At 42.9% G+C, this 19,345-nt stretch overlaps 2 protein-coding genes across 4 annotated transcripts in view; one reads left to right on the top strand and one right to left on the bottom strand.

The window, feature by feature from the left end:
* Positions 1–9,325, top strand: part of 1700109H08Rikl (RIKEN cDNA 1700109H08 gene like) — a 20,531-nt gene extending 11,206 nt beyond the window's left edge. The window contains exons 2-6 of one of the 2 annotated variants that reach the window (XM_006236077.5): positions 1,458–1,613; positions 2,927–3,031; positions 5,540–5,691; positions 7,266–7,370; positions 9,210–9,325. In XM_006236077.5, coding sequence (XP_006236139.1) covers positions 1,458–1,613; positions 2,927–3,031; positions 5,540–5,691; positions 7,266–7,370; positions 9,210–9,287 — 596 coding nt within the window. In that variant the 3' untranslated portion in view covers positions 9,288–9,325. The remainder of the gene's footprint in view (positions 1–1,457; positions 1,614–2,926; positions 3,032–5,539; positions 5,692–7,265; positions 7,371–9,209) is intronic. The other variant, XM_039108582.2, reaches the window with a different exon arrangement.
* Positions 8,963–19,301, bottom strand: Rbm48 (RNA binding motif protein 48). 2 transcript variants are annotated; one of them, NM_001024246.1, is made up of 5 exons: positions 19,075–19,218; positions 18,400–18,590; positions 16,249–16,394; positions 14,899–15,479; positions 8,965–9,787 (listed from the first exon to the last, which is right to left on the bottom strand). In NM_001024246.1, exons 1-5 carry the CDS (start codon positions 19,183–19,185, stop codon positions 9,701–9,703), a joined length of 1,116 nt encoding a protein of 371 aa, NP_001019417.1. In that variant the 5' UTR covers positions 19,186–19,218; the 3' UTR covers positions 8,965–9,700. The 2 variants fall into 2 exon arrangements, with proteins under 2 accessions (XP_038963182.1, NP_001019417.1); XM_039107254.2 differs by lacking the exon at positions 18,400–18,590 and having other exon boundaries at positions 8,963–9,787; positions 19,075–19,301.
* Positions 19,302–19,345: the final 44 nt, after the last annotated feature.

Here is a 19,345-nt window from a genome sequence, read left to right as displayed (position 1 = left end):
TGTGGCCTTGAAGTAGGTGTGGCCTTGTTGGAGGAAGTGTGTCACTGAGGGGTGGGCTTTGAGGTCTTATGGACAAGCTCCACCCAGTGCAGAAGATAGCCTCCTCCTGGCTACCTTCAGATCAAAATGTTGAAATCTTGGCCCCTCCAGCACTATGCCTGCCTGCAAGCTACCGTGCTTGCCACCATGATGATAATGGACTTCTGAAATTGTAAGCCAGCCCCAGTAAACTGTTTACTTAGTAATAGTTGTTTTGGTCACGATGTCGCTCCACAGCAATGGAACCTTAACTAAGACAATCACAGAATTAAACACTCTGAGACCGAAGAATCTGAGTTCACCCAGGACAATAGTCAGCCGTTCCTAGAGAATGCACTAGAGTCAAGTCTTACCAGTTTAGGATAAGAGATGGAAATGGGCTAAAGAGGTGTTTCTGTGCTTAAGAGCACTTGCTGCTCTTGCAGATACCCAGGCTCAGTTCACATGGTGGCTCTCAACTGTCTGCAACTACTTCCCAAGGATCTGATGACCTCTTCTAGCCTCCAATGGCAATGCACACATGTGGTGCAGATACACATGCTAGGAAGATACCTCTCTACATATACATAAAACCAAAATAAATCTTAATAAAAGACAGAAACAGTCAGATGCTTAAAGTCTAGTATCCCCAACCCCAGACCAAATGCCTGCTTTCTGTCCTGGTGGTACCACAGTCACCTGTGTCTAAACATTGATTTCCTTTTTTATTTTTTTTTTACGCTTTTTTTTTTTTTTTTTTTTGGAGCTGGGGACCGAACCCAGGGCCTTGCGCTTCCTAGGTAAGCGCTCTACCACTGAGCTAAATCCCCAGCCCCTCCTTTTTTATTTTTTAAACAAATTTATTTTATGTATATGAGTACACTGTAGCTATCTTCAGACACACCAGAAGAGGGCATCGGATCCCATTACAGGTGGTTGTGAGTCACCATGTGGTTGCTGGGAATTGAGCTCAGGACCTCCAGAAGAGCAGTCAGTGCTCTAAACCACTGAGCCATCTCTTCAGCCCTAAACATCACTTTCTAAGTCAATAAGGAGCCTCATGTGAATATTCCAAATTTCCAGTTTGAAGGGTGCAGATCTAGTAGAAACCATCACTACACTACCCAAAAACAAACTTACACCATGTATGACCATCTGGCATCAACAACAAACTCGCACCATGTATGACCATCTGGCACCAATAACAAACTCACACCATGTATGACCATCTGGCACCAATAACAAACTCACAACATGTATGACCATCTGGCACCAATAACAAACTCACACCATGTATGACCATCTGGCAACATGACAAACTCACACCATGTATGACCATCTGGCACCAATAACAAACTCACCATGTATGACCATCTGGCATCATGACTTAATAGCTGCAATGGCTAAATCTACATCTTAATTTTCTTCTCATTTTACAGTCAAGAAGTTTGAAGTTGAATGTCTCATACAGCTTTTCTATAGCTTGGCGGGATGCCCTATTGGGAAGGTTGATAACACCAAGCTGGACTGCAACGCATTCCGAGGGGTTCTACAGAACTTTTTTGGAATGACTAATGATGTGCTGATGAATAGGGGTAAGAAGTCACAGCAAACCGAAACACACAAACCCAAAACTGAATTGCTCTGCATGTCCTCTTCATGAGACTGGACTTTGAATGCCACACTAGAGAGGAATAACTGTGGTAGGAGAGCACTGGAAACAGAGCCCAGGACGGTTGTAAGGCCAGTTCCTAATACAAACCCACTCAGGACTCTGTAGCTCATAGCAGAGGAGTTTTGAAAAATTATTACCATTAGACTAAAGAATCTATTTTTTTTAAGATTTATTTATTTTATGTATGTGAGTACACTGTCACTCTCTTCAGACGCACCAGAAGAGGGTATCAGATTGCATTACAGATGGTTGTGAGCCGCCTGGGAATTGAACTCAGGATCTCTGGAAAAGCAGTCAGTGCTCTTAATGGTTGAGCCACCTCTCCAGCCCAAGAATCTATTTTTTAAGGATAAACAACTGGGGACTTTTAACCACAAAAGTACACAGCACAGATGTGAATCATGAAAGTATACACCACCAATGTAAATCATTAATTGGCTTTTTTTTTTCATCATAGAAGTGTGTCAGGACAAAAAAATGATGACTTCTTATACTGGAAATATTAAAAAGTTAGATATCTAAAACAGGAAAGGATTGATGTACCAAGTTAAATTCTGTGGTAGATCATTGAAATGTACATTTTGATAAGATTCAACACATGCAGGCCCTGAAATCATCGCCATAATCCGAATATCAATACATCCCTCATCTCCAAAGGACAAATCACATTTGAATTTTCCTATAGGATGAAGTTTCATGGATAACTTTAAAAATTGCGCTGGCAAGATGGCTCAGCTGGTAAAATGGGAGAGAACCAGTTCCACAGTTCAACGGGCTGTCCTTTGACCTCCACCCAACATGTTTGTAAACACACACACACACACACACACACACACACACACACACACACACGTAATTTACTTTGTGATATTGCAAAAATTCTACAACATTTTTTTCACCACTTTTCACTTTTTATGTTTGAAAATTAAAATTATGCATTAATTACCTCCAAGGATTTTCTTGACCCTAGAAACTATGTAAAACATCACAAATGAAGACTGTTATTGCTCACTGTGTGGAATGACTCTTCTGATGTAAACATATAGGAGGAAAAGCACATTTCCAGTCATTCAGATTCTTTTAAAAGACAGCACCAGCAATCCCCCTTCCTCCAACCCTCTCCCCCCACCCTCCCCCTTCTTTAGTCTTCTATCTAAACTTTGGGCAGGCATTATAAAACAATTACAACTAAATACAGCTACAATGAACTTACAGATTCCTTTTCTTTTTCAGTTTTCTTTGTATTTGACAAAGACGGTGATAGCCATGTAAATTTGCAAGAGTGGATTAAAGGCTTGGCTGTGTTTCTCCGCGGGACTTTTGAAGAGAAGATGAGATGTAAGAAGGGGTTACTGACTGGGTGCTATGACCATCAATCCTGTGTTCAGTATGCTAAGGTGGTGACAGCCATCGCTATGAAAAGGACAGGAGAGAGTTTATTGTGAGATAACTAGGAGTAGCCATAGCCTGGGAACGTAGATTCAGGTTTACCCGAATGCCACATGTGTAATTTGTGAGGTTTCTGTAAAAACAAAACAACGCTTTTAAAAATCAGTTGGTGCAGGGTTGGGGATTTAGCTCAACCCACCCTAACAGCCCACACATTAATATCCTCCTGGTCTTTATGACTGGGGTGGGGGGTGAGGTGAGAGGAGGCAGAAGACAGTTTAGGCCCAGTAGGAGTGTTCTAAGTAGGAGGAACACTGGGCATAGTTCTGGTCCGTCCTCCTCCATCCCTCCTCCATTCCCTATACTTTACTCCTTCTGTAGCTTTGGTCCTCCCCACCCCCCACACCCTCGCTCTCCGCTCCCCCAGCTCCCACCCCACCAGGGTAATGTCCATTCCTTATGCTTTACTTCAGCTGTCAGGATTCCCTGTGTAGACTCTTGGAAATGGAATTAAAGATCATTTTAGACACCAGTTTCCAGGGGAACCAACTGCCCAGATTATCCATTTGCTTAAGAAAAGACTGCTGAGTTCTTTGTAGTTGGGCCAATGTGCATCCCTTTTGCGCTTTCACTTGAATTTTGATTTGGGACACTGAAAAAGAAAATGCCTGGAGAAGAGAGAATAGTGGTGCTTGCAGCTTTCCCAGAGGACCCAAGTTTGGTTCCTAGCACTCACATTGGGTGGCTCACAACTGCCTGTAGTGCATCTAGCTTTGGGGGATTGAATACCCTCTGTATTCTGGGTTCTGCAGGTTCCCTTGCAAACAAGGCATACACTCACATAGATGCATACACATGATATGCTAATAAAAATATGTCTAAGCTAAAGGAATTGTAACTTTTATATACAGCGTTTTGAAGCTGAACTTGTGACATTTAATAATTTCATGCTCTTTTGTAGTTCTCTTCCCATTTAATATTTCATGAGGTAATGCGGATAGTTCCCACTCTCCAGGGTTTGGGATTGCAGTGCTAGGGACTGAGTCTAGGGCCTCACACATTTTAAAGCAACCACTCTAACCCATCCCCCACTCCACTCCATCTCCTCCAACCTTGCAGAGTTCTCACATGAGTCTCACTGAGGATCAGATGGCTGTGTCAAGGTCGTCAGTCCCTGTGGGAACGCTCATTGCTGGGGACATACAGTTGCGGCACTGAGCAGAGTTACATGGGTCAATAGCAACACGCTGAGGAAGATGTCTTCTCCAATCCCGCTTCCTAAAAGTCTTCTTACACATGTTAGGAGTTCCTCTAGGGGAACACTGTTTCTGCAGGAGACTTGTTCTTCAACTTGTATGCTATGCTGCGAACGGGAGGAATTTAACAGAGATACCCAACTCATCTGACACTCGAGCTTATATTTCTGGTGTTTGCCAAAACATTTAACTAGACTATTAATAAACTCCAGAAATGCTACTTCACTGCCACCTTCCCAATAAGGTCATCTGAGATGGAAGACAGAAACACTACTCTCCAGAGAGAGTTCTGAACACAGGGCAGAAGGGCAGACCCCAAGGAGCTTACCTCATTCACTCTAAGAGTGTGTGTGTGTGTGTGTGTGTGTGTGTGTGTGTGTGTATAAACCATTATCCAAGGATGCAGAAAAGTGTGTGGTTCATTTTTATAGTCTGTATGCAGAAAATACAAACATACCACACACATGTAAACACATATATGTAAAAACACAAAGGTAGGTCAATAAAAATCCACCTCCTTTATTGTAGTTTGAAACCATTTTCAAAGGGGCTGGGGATTTAGCTCAGTGGTAGAGCGCTTACCTAGGAAGCACAAGGCCCTGGGTTCGGTCCCCAGCTCCGAAAAAAAAAAAAAAGAACCAAAAAAAAAAAAAGAAACCATTTTCAAAGCCCAAATGCAGGAACTGTGAGCTGTTCTTTCACCTGCCAAGGGGTACATTTTAGTTAGGTTTTGCATAAAGAGATGCCATGACCAAGGCAACTCTTATAAAGGACAACATTTAATTGGGGCTGGCTTTCTGGTACTGAGGTTCAGTCCATTACCAACATGGCGGGAAGCATGATGGTATCCAGGAAGGCATGGTGCTGGAGGAGCTGAAAGTTCTACCTCTTGTTCCAAAGGCAAACAGAAGACTGGCTTTCAGGCAGCTAGGAGGAGGGTCTCCAAGCCCACCCCCACGGTGACACACTTCCTCCAACAAGGCCACACCTCCTAATAGTGCCACTCACTCCCTGGGCCAAGCATATGCAAACCACCACAGGGAACTTAATCCTGTGGAAAGAAATTCAACAAGAAGCTCTTTGTTATAAAATGTCTGTCATATAGTGGATCAGATCAGTAGTTGTATATTTGTTCTTTATTATGCTGAAATAACTAATGATGTTTTGTTTGTTCAACTTTTGATTCCTACGGCTTATAAAGTCTGTTTTGAAGTTTATTATTTAAGTGGAGATGCTTATATTTCCCGGGAAAAAATTTTTGACATGTTGAAGAGTAGTCTCTTCCACAACTCTCCTGAAGAAGAGAACGAAGAAGGAATAAAGGATTTGGTAGAAATAAGCCTGAAGAAGATGGTAAGCTTGGGCCTCACGCTGAGTTCACGGAGCTAGCTGCTGCATTTTAAGGCCACGGAGCGAGCAATGGCCGCTTCTCCACAACGAGCAACTTCCCTGTGGGAGTTCTCACCTGCTTTCTCTCTGTTTTCCTCCTCTACCCACAACAGTGCTTCACTGAAAGTGGGTGCTCAATAGATAGGGGATGGCCCACTGACTAAATGATCGTTACCTAAGATATTTTAAAAGCTACCACTATCAGTAGAAGCTTATTAATTTGGGAGGAGGCTTGATCCAGTAGATGTAAAACCTTGTGCTTCTTTCTGTCTTCATGACCTCATTCTTTCAATCTATCAAGTCCTCATCTCAGCAAAATAGCAGTGAAAGACACTTGACCCTTAGAGAGTGCTTACTATATAGCAGGCCTTCGGGGCCCTCCCTAGTATTCCTCATTTTATCCATAGAATCCTTATCTTCACTCTGTAGATGAGGAAAACTGAAGCACAGAAATTGTGGTGCTGAATTCATATAGCAATAAAGCCTTGTAATAATGGCTCCTTATTACCGGAATAGTGGCGTCCACTCTTATGAGGAAGGAGCCTATACTGTTTTGAGCAGGCCAGACAAACTCTTTGACATTACTCAGAAGCACAAAGAAGAAACAGCTAGGCATGGTGGTGCATGCTTGCCATTCTGTCTAAGGATTTCAAGTTCAAGAGCAGCGGGGGGGCCACACTGTGAGCCTGTCTGTCTGTCTCTGTTCTCTCTGTGTGGAAGAGTATTTCTTTTAGAAATAGTAGCTGCTGCTCAGGCTGAGTGCAGATACCTTCTTCTTAACGACAGGTTCCCAGACTCCTTTCTGGAACAGAAATGGTAATGGGCTGCCCCTTGTTCTGATGGCTACTCATGCTTTCCTGTAAATTAGATTCTGAACTTAAGCACAAAAGTGAGAAATCAAGGGCATCTTATTCAATCTGAAGCATCAGCCTAAGGCATTTGCAATTCACATACAGATCCCTCCTTCCCTGCACATTACACAACATGATTTTTAAAGCCTTGTCCAGAATAGTTTACGGACTTACACTCATTTCCTCCTGTAACGCAGGTGCACAGAACTGTGCTTGTTACCATACATCCCTAGATCCCAGCCCTCTGGTATTCCAGCAGGAGTCTGCAGTCTCTAGTCCATGACTCTAGTCTTCCCTGGACAGCTACTCCAGGAGCTACAGCTACTCGGGGAGCCTTGTCCTTTCTGCTTGATGAGCTCCCAAATAAGAGGCCTTTTGAGGAATAAAATTATGCTCAAAAATGAGACATATTAGTTATTTAATTGCAAAGGGGGCAGTATGTTAATATAGTTTCCCCAATATTTTACACTATTCCCCAATTCCAGTGTGTGTAATTGACAAGCCTACACTGCATATCGCTAAGGTGACTAGTTAGAATAATAAATCAGTGACTTCTACTCATAAATCCTCGTAGATTTGTGTGAATAGTGTCTTCAAGAGAATGAACTTAGAGCAGTCTAGATAACTAGTTTTCCATGGTAAAATTAAAGGCTTTATCATTTACCACTAAATCATCTTTCTCTCTAGGATTATGACAATGATGGCAAGATCTCTTTTGAAGACTTTGAAAAGGCAGTGAGAAAAGACGGTCTTTTGTTGGAGGCGTTTGGACCATGTTTACCAGATGCAAAGGTAGAGTTACACAGACTAAGACCTTAAAGTAGATGAGGGAAACTTTTTATTAAAAGTGTGTGTGCGTGTGCGAGCATGTGTGCGTAGGCTACACATGTCAACATGACACAAGCTAGAGTCATCTGAAAGCAGGGAGCCTCAGTTAAGAAAATGTCCCCATAAGGTCCACTGTAGGGCATTTCTTACTGACCATTGTGGGTAGTACTACCCCCGGGGCATGAAGAGCAAGCCAGAGACAGCACCACTCCACAGCCTCCACATCAGTTCCTCCCTTCAGGTCCCAGCCCTGTTTGAGTTCCCGTTCTGACTTCCTTCAGTGATGGACTTAAGAATGTGGAGCAAACATAAGCCAAATCAACCCTTTCCTCCCAACTTGCTTTTGGACATGATGTCTCATAGCAGTAGTCACCAAATCTAGGAAATGCCATAATGCTTGTGTGGAGGTCAGAAGACAATTTGTAGGAGTCTGTTCTCCCTTCCCACCACGTGGGTCCCAGGGAATTGAACTCAAGTAGTCGGGTTTCAAAGCAAATGCCTTTATACACTGAGCCATCTCACTGGCCCAATTAAGGACAAATTTTAAAGGATTAGAAAATAATGCACAATAGCCTTTTGCCTTTGTAGCCTCAACCCATTGCCAAATTGAAGACAGTCATAAAGTCATTAGCCTCATTCCAGTTTAGGGCCACAAACATGACTATTTCAGTTACTATAGCTAAGACTTTGTTACCTCTTTGGCTACACATAATCCCTGTCTTCTGTCAGTATGGAGACACACTTTACTGGACCCAAACCAGAGTATCTTATGTTTGTTACATGATGGAGCACTGAAGAAGGAACACACAGGTTGAGCAAGTATATAAGGTGTGAGAACCTCTTCCAGCCAACCAATGTGTAAAAGGCTTTTAATCTCAAGAGACTGATTGCCGATGGGAGAGACAGCTCAGTTACTCAAGGGCTTCCCAGTAAGCAGAGGACCTGATCTCAATTCACAACACCCATAAAGGCTGGGCCTGGGGGAGTGTGCTTGTAATTCCAGCATTACCCTGGAGCTTCTTGTCTAGCCAGCTTAGCCTAATTGACAGGTGCCAGGGCCCATGGTTACACTGCAGTGTGGCCTCTGTACCTCCACTGCTGGGGACTCCTGAAGATGCTGCCGCCGCCTCCACCTCTTCCTCCTCCTCCTTCCCAGCTTGACGTGGCACATGCTTACTTCTTTCCTCTCATGGCCACTATGGTGCATATTGGTGGCCACTCCTCACACTCACAGATCAGGGTCCTGAGGTATAGAGACACACACCCAGAACTTTATTATGTGAGTGGCCTGATCCACATGACATTTGTTTTGCCCAGCTCCGTGTGTGGTCGGCTGTTCAGGTGTCTTTTACCTGAGATTTCAGCACGGCAATCTGTGCACTTACTTCTCATACATGCAGAACGTAACCCCTGGTTGGCAGGTTCCAGCACTGAGAAGCCTGGCAAAGCTGATCAGTGCACCATAGCAACCGAGTCAAACCTTACTCCACACAGTCAGAAACAACCCACTGAAGGAGGCCCTTTAGGACGAGAAATGACACGCACACAGCACAGTGTAGCACGTGTCTTCTCAGTTTATTTTTTCCTAGAAAAGAAAATGGAAACAGCCTAACAAAATTACACAGTGGTCTGCTGACAGAAGAAAAAACACAGATATGCTGATAGTGTAGAAATCTAGAATTTCCAAACTTCATTAGTTTTAAACATCACCATAGTTGATATAAATTGGTCTTAGAAATTACATTATATATGTTTCTATTATCAACTTTGTTTTAACGTTTTATTGGCACTTTCTCTTTACAGACCTGCTTTCATTTCGAAGCTCTGGTATTCAAAAACAACTCCCCTGCTAGTTTTGAGCACAACCCGCTCAACACTTGAATTAAAGTGAGACCCTGATCTCCTTTATTTGCATCACATTTGCATGTCCGTTTCAGTCAATTTGCATATTGTCATAACTACTGTGGAGTGAAGAGAACAGTCTCTGCCACCCTGAGTGCAGAACTGAGAGAGACGGAATATCTGCAGACAGTTTAAGAGGAAACACTTCACAACAGCAGTAGTAAGATGCCTGAAAGAATTAGAATGGGTCGGACATAAAAGAGAATCTCTCCAGAAAATACCAGTTTAGTTGGGTGTGGTGGCACACACCCTTTAATCCCAGCACTCAGGGGCAGAGGCCCAAGGCCGGCCTGGTCTGCATAGCGAGTTCCAGACCAGCCAGGGCTCTCCAGGGAGACCCTGATTCAAAAGAAAAAAGAAAGAAAAGGCAAGACTAACTCCCCACTGGCCAGCTAGATTCTTCTTCTTTGTTTTCGTGGGTGACTTGTACACACATCTTCACCATTGTCCTCCGGAGGCTTCGGCACAGATGAAGTCACCTGGTTTAAAAAGAAGAAAGGATCATTAAGCAGTCAGCAGCAACAGTCAGGAAAAATGGGGCAGAAATGAGTAAAATTTAGATTAAAAGGACAACACATAGAACCAACCAAATAAGCACTTGGTTCCTTTCAAATGTAATATTAACAAACTGAGAGAGGGAGAGAAGGTAGGGGAGCAAATACCCCAAACCAACCAGCCAGCCAGCCAAAAAACCCAGGAAGGTTAAAACAGATTCTCGTAAAATTAAGAGAATCATTTGGGAATTCTTTTGAAAACATATTTCAAAATTCTGGAAAGTCTAAAAGAAATGGATCAATTCCTAGGCATAATTGATGGACAAGCCTGGCCCATTAGGATTAGAAGCCGTCTTGTTACATGACTCAGCCTGCTTTCTGTGAACTGGACCTGACTACCCCTTGGCACACTTCTGGAATGGGACACACTACGCACTATGCACCTCCCCCCCTAGATGTTCTACGGAGTCCCACGTACTCTAGTCTTGCCGACCTTAAGCTATGTAAATTGTACTTTCCTCTATGTTCACTGCTGTTCTTTCAATCCCCACACTAGGGAGGCAGCCCTGTCTGACAGAAAATAAAGCTTTCTTAACTTGACAAAAAAGGTTAGGCAACAGGGGTAACAATACCACCTATTAAAATTAACTTGATACAACCAATTTAAATATATCTATGAGTGAAGCATCAATAAAAGTCCCTGGAAAAGTAAAAGTCCAATGGATTCACTGCTGAATCCCACTAATGCTTAAAGAAAGGCTAATACCAACGCTCCTCAAACTAGGTTAAAAAGCAGAAGAGTAAGGAAGGAATATTACCTGACTCATTCTATGAATAAGTCAGTTCCATTCCAAGATTTCCAGGAAGATTCCACATAGGTAAATCAATAAATAATACACTGAGCCTCAAGAACAGGAATTATATGCTTATGTCAGTAGACAATTAGAGGAGACAGAGAATTTCCTTTAATATCAGGGATAGAGACAAAAGTGTCCCCTCTTCTACTCTTATTCACTATGATACTGTGAGTCTATGCCAGAGCAACGAGACAAGAAAAATAACACAGAGGAAAGGGAGACATCATGTGATCTCTATTCAGACTACACAACTCTACACTTAAAAGACTCTAAAGATCTGACCAGAAAATGCTAAACTATGATAAGCACTGTCATAAAAATATATAAACTCAACAAACAAAAACAGCAGCTTTTCTGTAAAAGCAATAAACTTGCCAAGAAAAAAAAATCAGAAAAAAAATTCCATTCACAATAAACAACAAAACTAAATAGTTCGGGAGGGAGGCTCTGCTGGTGAGGTGCTTGCCATGCAGATGCAGCCTTGAGCTCTGACCTCCAGCACCTGGGAAACGGTCAGGTGCAGTAGAGCTCTCATCTCCAGCACCTGGGACATGGCCAGGTGCAGTAGAGTTCTCCTCTCCAGCATCTGGGAAATGGCCAGGTGCAGTAGAGCACACCTAAACCTCCAACCTTGGTGACAGACACAAAAGGGTCCCAGGAGCCTGCTGGCAGGCAGTCCAGCCGAGCAGTGAGCTCCAGGTTAAAGGAGAGAACCTGCTTCAAAAAAAAAAAAAAAGTAACAGAGGAGACCATGTGCACACATACATGAACATATATACACATATATACCACACACTTAAGCCCAGGAATAAATTTAACCAGAAGGCCAAAGACCTCTATAGTCAAACTCTTAGCGAGAAAAGACACTGAAGAAGAAATAGAACATGGCATAACCTCTCATGTTTCTGGATTATTGTGGGATTTTAACAATTTATACTTGTTATGCTGCCCCATCTCGCTTACAGCACAGTGCACACAGGGATGTGAGAGAACTACTTGTTGTAGTAGGTGCTAGAACAGAGCACAGGTGGTCAGGCTAGGGAGCAAACATCTCTACACTGAGCCATCTCGCCAGCCCCAGGCATATTCTCTCTCTCTCTCTCTCTCTCTCTCTCTCTCTCTCTCTCTCTCTCTCTCTCTCAAGTTTTTTTGAGATACAGTTTCTAGGGTTTCTCTGTGTAGCCTAGAACTAGCTCTATAAACCAGAATGGCCTGAAATTCAGAGCTCTGCCTGCCTCTGCCTCCCAAGGGCTAGGATTAAAGACATGAGCCACCACCCCTGGCAGAATTAACTTTGAAAACTACATTTATTCATTTATTTGTGCACAAGGGAATATATATGTGCTCACAGCATGTATATGAAGGCCAGAGGAAACATGTAGAGTGAGGATTGAACTCAGGGTGGTCAGGTTTGTGGATAGTATCTTTACCTGGTGAACTATCTCTCTGGCCCTGGCAGAATTAATATTGTGAAGATGATGTGATCTGAAGAACAAACACAATCCTTATCGAAGAATCAAAGAAATCCTCTATAAAGGTACAAAACAACTGCCCTAAACGTCTTATGGAAGTAGGAATGTTTCATAATGAGTTAAAGCCATAGCAAGCAGTGAGGACAAAGCTAGAGATGGAACAGTATCTTAGGTCAGATGACAGGGCCACAGTGATAAGATAGATGTGCTGCCCAGTCTGTCATAACTGACGCAATGTTTCCCTATGATCTGGCTGTAGGGCACTCTTAATTAGTGATGGATGGTGGAGGGTCCAGCCCATCGTGGGTGGTACATTCCTGGGCCAGTGGTCCTGGGTTGTCTAAGAAAGTAGGCCGAGCACATAAGCAGCACCCCTCCATGGCCTCTGCGTCAGCTCCTGCTTCCAGCTTCCTGCTCTGCTTGATTTCCTATCCTGACTTCCTTCAATAATAAACAGCAATAAAAATAAGCCAAATAAACCTTTTCCCCAACTTGCTTTTTGGTTATGGCGTTAGAAACCCTAACTAAGACACAAAAGCAGCCTAGTACTGGATAAAAACAAGAATGCAGAGGGGATAGAACAGAGGCCAGAAGTAATCCCACATAGCCACAGCTACAACATTTTTTGACAAGGGTATCAAAAACACATGGAGAACACACACACACACACACACACACACACACACACACACAAACACACACACACCACACACACACACACACACACACACACCACACACCACACACACACAAACACACACACTCAAAATGTACTGAGGACTGTAACAAGCTCTCAGACTACCAGAGGAAAACAGGAAGAACACTTCAAGAGACTAGGCAAAGATCTTTGAAATGGATTGTAAAGGAACAGATTATGATGAGCAAACTGACGAATGGGATCACATGGAACTGAGGAGCTTCTGCACAGCAGCACAGTCAGGAACGTGAGTGAAAGAGCCTGCACAATGGGGGGTCTGTGCCCAATGACACAAATGAGGCCTTCATGTCGAGCATCTACAAAGAACTGCTGAAAGTTACACACTAAAGACAAGTGATCCGGTCAATAAGCAGGCTAACAAGCTGAACAGATCTCAAAGGAAGAAACACATATGGCCAACACAAGTTTGAAAATGTCCAACATCATTAGCAACAGGGAAATGCAAAAGAACAGATTAGGATGCTATCTCACCTCAAACAAATGCAAATTGAAACAACATTGGGATTTCACCTTAGCCCAGAAACAGCAGGATACAGATAAAATCCTGGTTTTACAGGTTGTTTGGTTTATTTTTGAACAGGTGTAACTTTGACTGGCCTGACCTGACCTGGAACTTACTAGGTGGACCAGGCTGGCTAACAGAGATCTCAGCTGCAATGGCTTCTGAATACATTGTTGTTATTCCATTACCAAAAATAACTTAATAGTAGGGCAAAGGCAGGATAAGACCACCTTGATTTGAGATGGGAAAATACTAGAAGTTGTGGTTAAGTATATGAAGTATGTTTTTGTTGACCTGTTATTTCTCTGGATGTAGAGTTTACACTTAAATGCAGTTGGTCCTGACTGAGACAGCCACGAGTCTGTGTGCCTCAGTGTAGTGCACCAGAAGGAAGTAAGGTGCTGGCATATATCGAAAAACTTAGGGAGACTTAAAAATAAAACCACATTCATACACTTTACCATTTCAACTAGGTGGAAACAAAACTCTAAACCAAAACAAGACAGAGAAGCACCTCCTCTCCAATCACTTCTCCAATCACACTGCAGAACAAGAGGGCGCCACGTGAGCCCCGTGTGAGCCCCCGTGTGAGCCCCCGTGTGAGCTGGGCTGACCAGGGAGTTAACTAAGAAAATGCTTACGGCCTTCCAGAAATGATTCTGAGGCCCATCCCACTCCACAAAAAGCTTTCACAAGCTCCTGCAACTGTTAACTTTCTTTTGTGTTTACAGAATGGAAAATAAAGTAAATAACGGGAACGGGGGTTAGACAATCTGATCTCTAACTATTCAGAGCTTTGATCTTGACACACACAACTGAGTGTGGGCAGGCACAGACTCAGTTTTTAATAATCTCACTTTGTGGGCTGGGGATGCGGCAGTGATGGAGCATTTGCCCAACACACAAGTCCCTGAGTTCGGTTCCCAACAAAATTAAGTGATTGATCAAAATCATTCCTTTTATGAATATTTGACTCTGATGTAATCTGCAGTTAGCTGAATTTTAAGAGAAATAATCAATTATAACTGTCAATTTTTGCTTATGCTATTACTACCTAGGGAGCTGGCTTTAAATAGGGAAGGGAGGAAAGACAGTATCCGGAATCAGCTGTCATAGTCTGATTGACTGGACATTTAGCATTTTGTACCTATACTGACATAAAATGTATCTGTTCATTGTTAAGTCAAGGATGACTGTAAAGGGAGCTGGAGAGATGGCTCAGTGGTCAAGAGCACTGACTGCTCTTCCAGAGGGCTTGAGTTCAGTTCCCAGCAACCACATGGTGGCTCTCAACCATCTGAGTGGGATCCGATGTCCTCCCTCTTCCTGCCTGTGTGTCTGAAGAGAGTGACAGTATACTCACATACATAAAATGAAATGACTTAAAAAAAAAAAAGATAGATATTGATCAAATTTGATATTTTAGAAGATAACAAAACCAAATAATTACAAAGTTTTAGTTCCTCCAAATTTCCTATCAAGTTGTTGGTCTCACAATTAATTAAAAACAAAAAAAACAAAAAAAACAAAAAAACAAAAAACCTCACCTCTTTAAGTTTACTCCGAATTAAGTTTGCCGTTGTATTCAAGGAGTCATCCTGCAGATCTACTGTGGGAATACCTGGTAACTTAGGTCCAATCAAAACCTCGTTACTGCTTATGTTTGTTTCAAGAAAAGTTCCAAGTTCACGATCACAGTCTCGCCGTCTTTTCCTCTCCTGCAGCTGTGTTGTCCTAGGCATAAATCTGCCAACTGCCTGTGAAGTAGCAATGGCCTCTTGCACACTAGAGCAAGGGACGGAAGTTTTGTAAGTGTTCATCTGTAGTTTTGGGGGAAAGGCACTGTGGTCACGGTGCTTCTGCAGTTCACCACGGTTCCTAGCACTATTGCAGGAGTCTGACGCTTTGTCCGTGTGCTCCCCAGGTGAACATGGGCTTTTGGAGGCAAAATAGCATAAAGGGAATTCACAAGAGTAAGGAAGACAAGGACTTGAGTTCTCTGAAGGATTCTTGGGAGATGTGTTTAAAGCAGGTGTACAAAATCCAGGCATATGTGCATGGAAGTCTTGTCTAGAATCTTTTGTTCCTTTTTGCTCTGGAACTGGTTTCTTCTTGGTCACATAATAGTCTTTACAGTCATAGTTTTACAAGTTGAGGGAAAGGGAAACAAATCATTAATCATTTTGAACATCCAAAATCTTAAAATTCTAAAAACAAACCTTAAAATGCTAAGAAGCTCTACTCCTAAAATGGTACCTCTAGAGCAGAGAATACAGTGATAAGGCTTAAAGGCTTTTTGAAAGGATTCCATGGGATACTGCCAAGTGTCACCTACTCATCTATCTAGAATGTCTTACTTTTCTCTGGAGCCACTTGAAAAATAATAAAACTTGCTGCTGATCAAAAATTGTTAGTTTCCCATAATGAGCAACATGTAGAACCAGTCTGTAAACCACAATTGCTTCTTGCTGCCTTCATGTTTAAACCCTGGGCCACTTAGCCTGGGACACAAGGCTTCATAATTTGCTTCTTGTCTACTTTCCTAATCTCTCTCACTAAAACCTTGGAACTCTGGTTACTCTGTAGGACTTACAGCTCTTTAAATGTATGGTGGCAATTTATCTGCCTAAGTTTAAACGTAGCCTGGCTTACCTTGCCATCCTTTTACCCTATTTACTACTGAATACCATTTACGACTATTTAACTCTCCCATGCCAGAGGCAATCTCCATGAATCAACATTGCTCCCTTCCCGGCCCAGACTCCACAGTGGGGCACAGACCCCATCAGTTCAAGTCACCGAAGAACGTGACTGAGTAGGAATTCCACAATGACACACATACCTAGCAGTGCCTGACACACAGGAGTTGTTAACACAGACTTTCCATATTTCCATACCTTGGTTTTTAGTAACTCTTGAAATATAAGCCTTTCTTTCTTCTAATTTTTTTCTAGTTTCTTCAACTGTCTCAAATTCTGGAGCATAGCACACATGAAGTAACCCTCCAAAGAAACTCTGTTCATCCATCTTTTTCTTAGCTATCCTAAAAAGAAATGCATAACTTAAAGAGAATGCTAAAGAAATGCATAAGTTACATGGTTCAAAAACAATTAACAAATAGCCACGCCACATACACATAAAAATAAGAGAAATAATAATGTTTAAAAAAGAAATGCTGAACACCTATGCTGAACCAAGCACTGTAAGTAATTAAGTACTTCTGTATCTACAGATAATGATTAATGTTTATTGAGCGATTACTCCATGCAAAGCCACAAGTGTGCCACTTAAATTGACATCTCATAACCATCTCATGGTAAAACCAAGGCACCGGGAAATTCTGGGTCACATACATTCATCTATAAAACTAGGATTCAACTCAGATGGCTGACTCCAAAGCCAACTGTATCAGGGTCTGTAGAGATACAAGGCGCTAGAGAATCTGCTCTCTATACCACGAAGAGTTGCCCACTTGGTAAGAAAAGGCACATGGCCTTTTGAAGTCAAGTGATTTTGTGGTGGACTAGGAGTAGCGAACAAAAGAAACACAGGGGCTGGAGGGATAATTAGGTGGGTGATAAGAGCACTTGCTGATTTTGGGAAGAGTAGATTCAAATCCCAGACCCATTTTGGATAGCTTACAACCACCTGTAACTCCAGTGCCAGAGGATTTGAAGCCCTTTTCCACCAAAACATTTATAAATGGCAAAAGCCAGAGAAGGATATGGTTTAGATCATGTTAATGATTAAAAAGAAAAAATGGCTAACATGAGCTAGGGAGACTGCTCAGTTGAAAAAGTACTTGTTTAAGCTTGAGTAGCTAGGCTCAGATCCCTAGCGTGCACATAAAAACTAGGCACCGTACTGTGCCTATAATCCCTGTGCTGGCGAGATAGAGAAGGTAAGACCACTGGAGCCTGATGGCCAACCAATCTAGCCATGAGTTCTAGTTTCAATAAGGGTCTCGTCTCAAAACATAGGGTAGAGTACACTGTAGTGGTACATGTCTTTAAACCTGGTGGGGATGGGGAGGCAGATTCAGGAGGAAGTTGAGTTCTAGTCAGCTGGCCTACATAGCAAGTTTTACACACGCAGGCGTGCACCCACCTACAGTCACACACTCCCCCACCCAAAGGGTTAACATAAAATAAAGCATTGTTGACTTCAGTCTTATTGGAATACAAGGTTGATTAACATAGAACCATACTAATAAGAACTGTCATTACTAATATTTACTTTTTGTTTTTGTTTTTTGGTTTTTTTTGTTTGTTTGTTTGTTTTTTTGGAGACACAGTTTCTCTGGGTAGCTCTGGCTGTCCTGCAATTAGCTCTGTAGACAAGGCTGGCCTCGACCTCAATCTACCTGCCTCTGCCTCCCAGGTGCTAGGATTAAAGGCCTGTGCCACCACTGCCTGGCTCTAATATTTACTCTTAATAGGAGGTACCAGTCTAATCCTTTTACATAAATTGTTTCATTTCATCCTTCCTCAGTGAACCTCAAGAAGTAGACCTTTTTGCCCTGTGGATTTTAGGAAAAGAAAAAAAAATGTGCTTGGCAGGAATAAAATTCTCCAAAGTCAGGAAGCCATAGGACTGGAAATGTGCTTCAAATGTAATTCCTCATCTCCCAAATCTACCACACTCCAGGTTCAGAAACCATCAAGCACAGGATGGGAAAAGTGTTGTAAAGTCAGCCTTTCGAACATCAGAAGGAAGAGCTGGGATATCATTCACTGTTAGAGTGACTGACTGCATATGTGAGGCCTGGTAAAAACTAAACCAGAAGGCGAGATGGGGTGTTGCACACCTTTGGACCCAACACTCGGGAGGCAGAGACAAAGGGTTCTTTGAGTTCAAGGCCAGCCTGGTCTATCGAACTAATTCCAGCACAGCTAAAGCTATTCAAATAAACCCTGCTCCCCAACCCCCAAATCAGGAAGACTGAGAGTGAGAAGTGCTCATGTGATTTGGGTCTGTTTGGGAAATCCTGAGGCCGAAATGACGGCAACAGGAATAGAAGACGCGAGTTCTGCTTAACTTGTACATACCTTGCACTTTGTAATTTCACAAATTTAATGAGATAAACTTCTGTAAAATCTTCTGCTGGGTATTCATCTAGAGCATTATACTGTTCAATCGCACCATAGAGAGCAAATCTCTCAACTAATTCCTTCATGGCTCCCACTGCAGGAACTCCTTGTATTAGTAAGTACTGAGACTCCAAATTGATGGTATATACCTAAAGTCGGGGGAGAGCCCGTTAAACGTACTCTTCAAACAAGCCTATGGCAAATCTGTCTTCCCATCCCTCTTTTAAATGGAGCTTTGAAAACAAGAAATACTCTGCTCAATATGGTCTGCAAAACATACACACAAAACTGTCACTCTTTCTGCCTAAAGAATAACACACTCCACATAAGGGTATCTGACTAAACAGACGTCTTTTCCCAAAGTTGACCCCAGAGAAGCTAATGTAAACAGTCACTTAACAGGGCTTGTCCTGTGAGACCTTGTCCTTGTATTATAGGATGCAAAGCTAAAAATCGTGGAGTAAGCAGTAAACCGACAACAGCGATAAACTTTGTTCCTCGTGCCCCCTCCACTGAGAGATGGACTTGACAGCATCCCTGCCGTGCCTTTATGGAGGCAGGCCATGGAGAGCTAGTGCTGACAGGAAGTTAATGCTCCTGCCGAGGAGAGAGAAGGAACCCAAGTCACTCTACCTTGACCGCGCGAGGGCGTCGGCCCTCCCTGTATTTGGCCCGCGAGTCACACACAGCTGTCTGGACGTGGTGGTCGAATATGCCACCGGGTTTCCCGTCACTGGAGGCCATCTTGCCGGCTTCAAGCCCCCGCGCCAGAACAACATCCGCCAGCGGTGCTCCTTTGTGTCCAATGAGAGAGCAGTATGGGCCAAGCGTGTTAGGATTGGCTGGAGGATCGACCCCATCGACGATTGTTTCCGGAGAGCGAGACTTCGACGAGCGATGTGCC

Source organism: Rattus norvegicus, chromosome 4 (assembly GCF_036323735.1).
Source record: "Rattus norvegicus strain BN/NHsdMcwi chromosome 4, GRCr8, whole genome shotgun sequence".
NCBI classification, from domain to species: domain Eukaryota; kingdom Metazoa; phylum Chordata; class Mammalia; order Rodentia; family Muridae; genus Rattus; species Rattus norvegicus.
The sequence above is the reverse complement of the archived record's forward strand: the minus strand, read 5'-3'. Positions and strand labels throughout refer to the sequence as shown.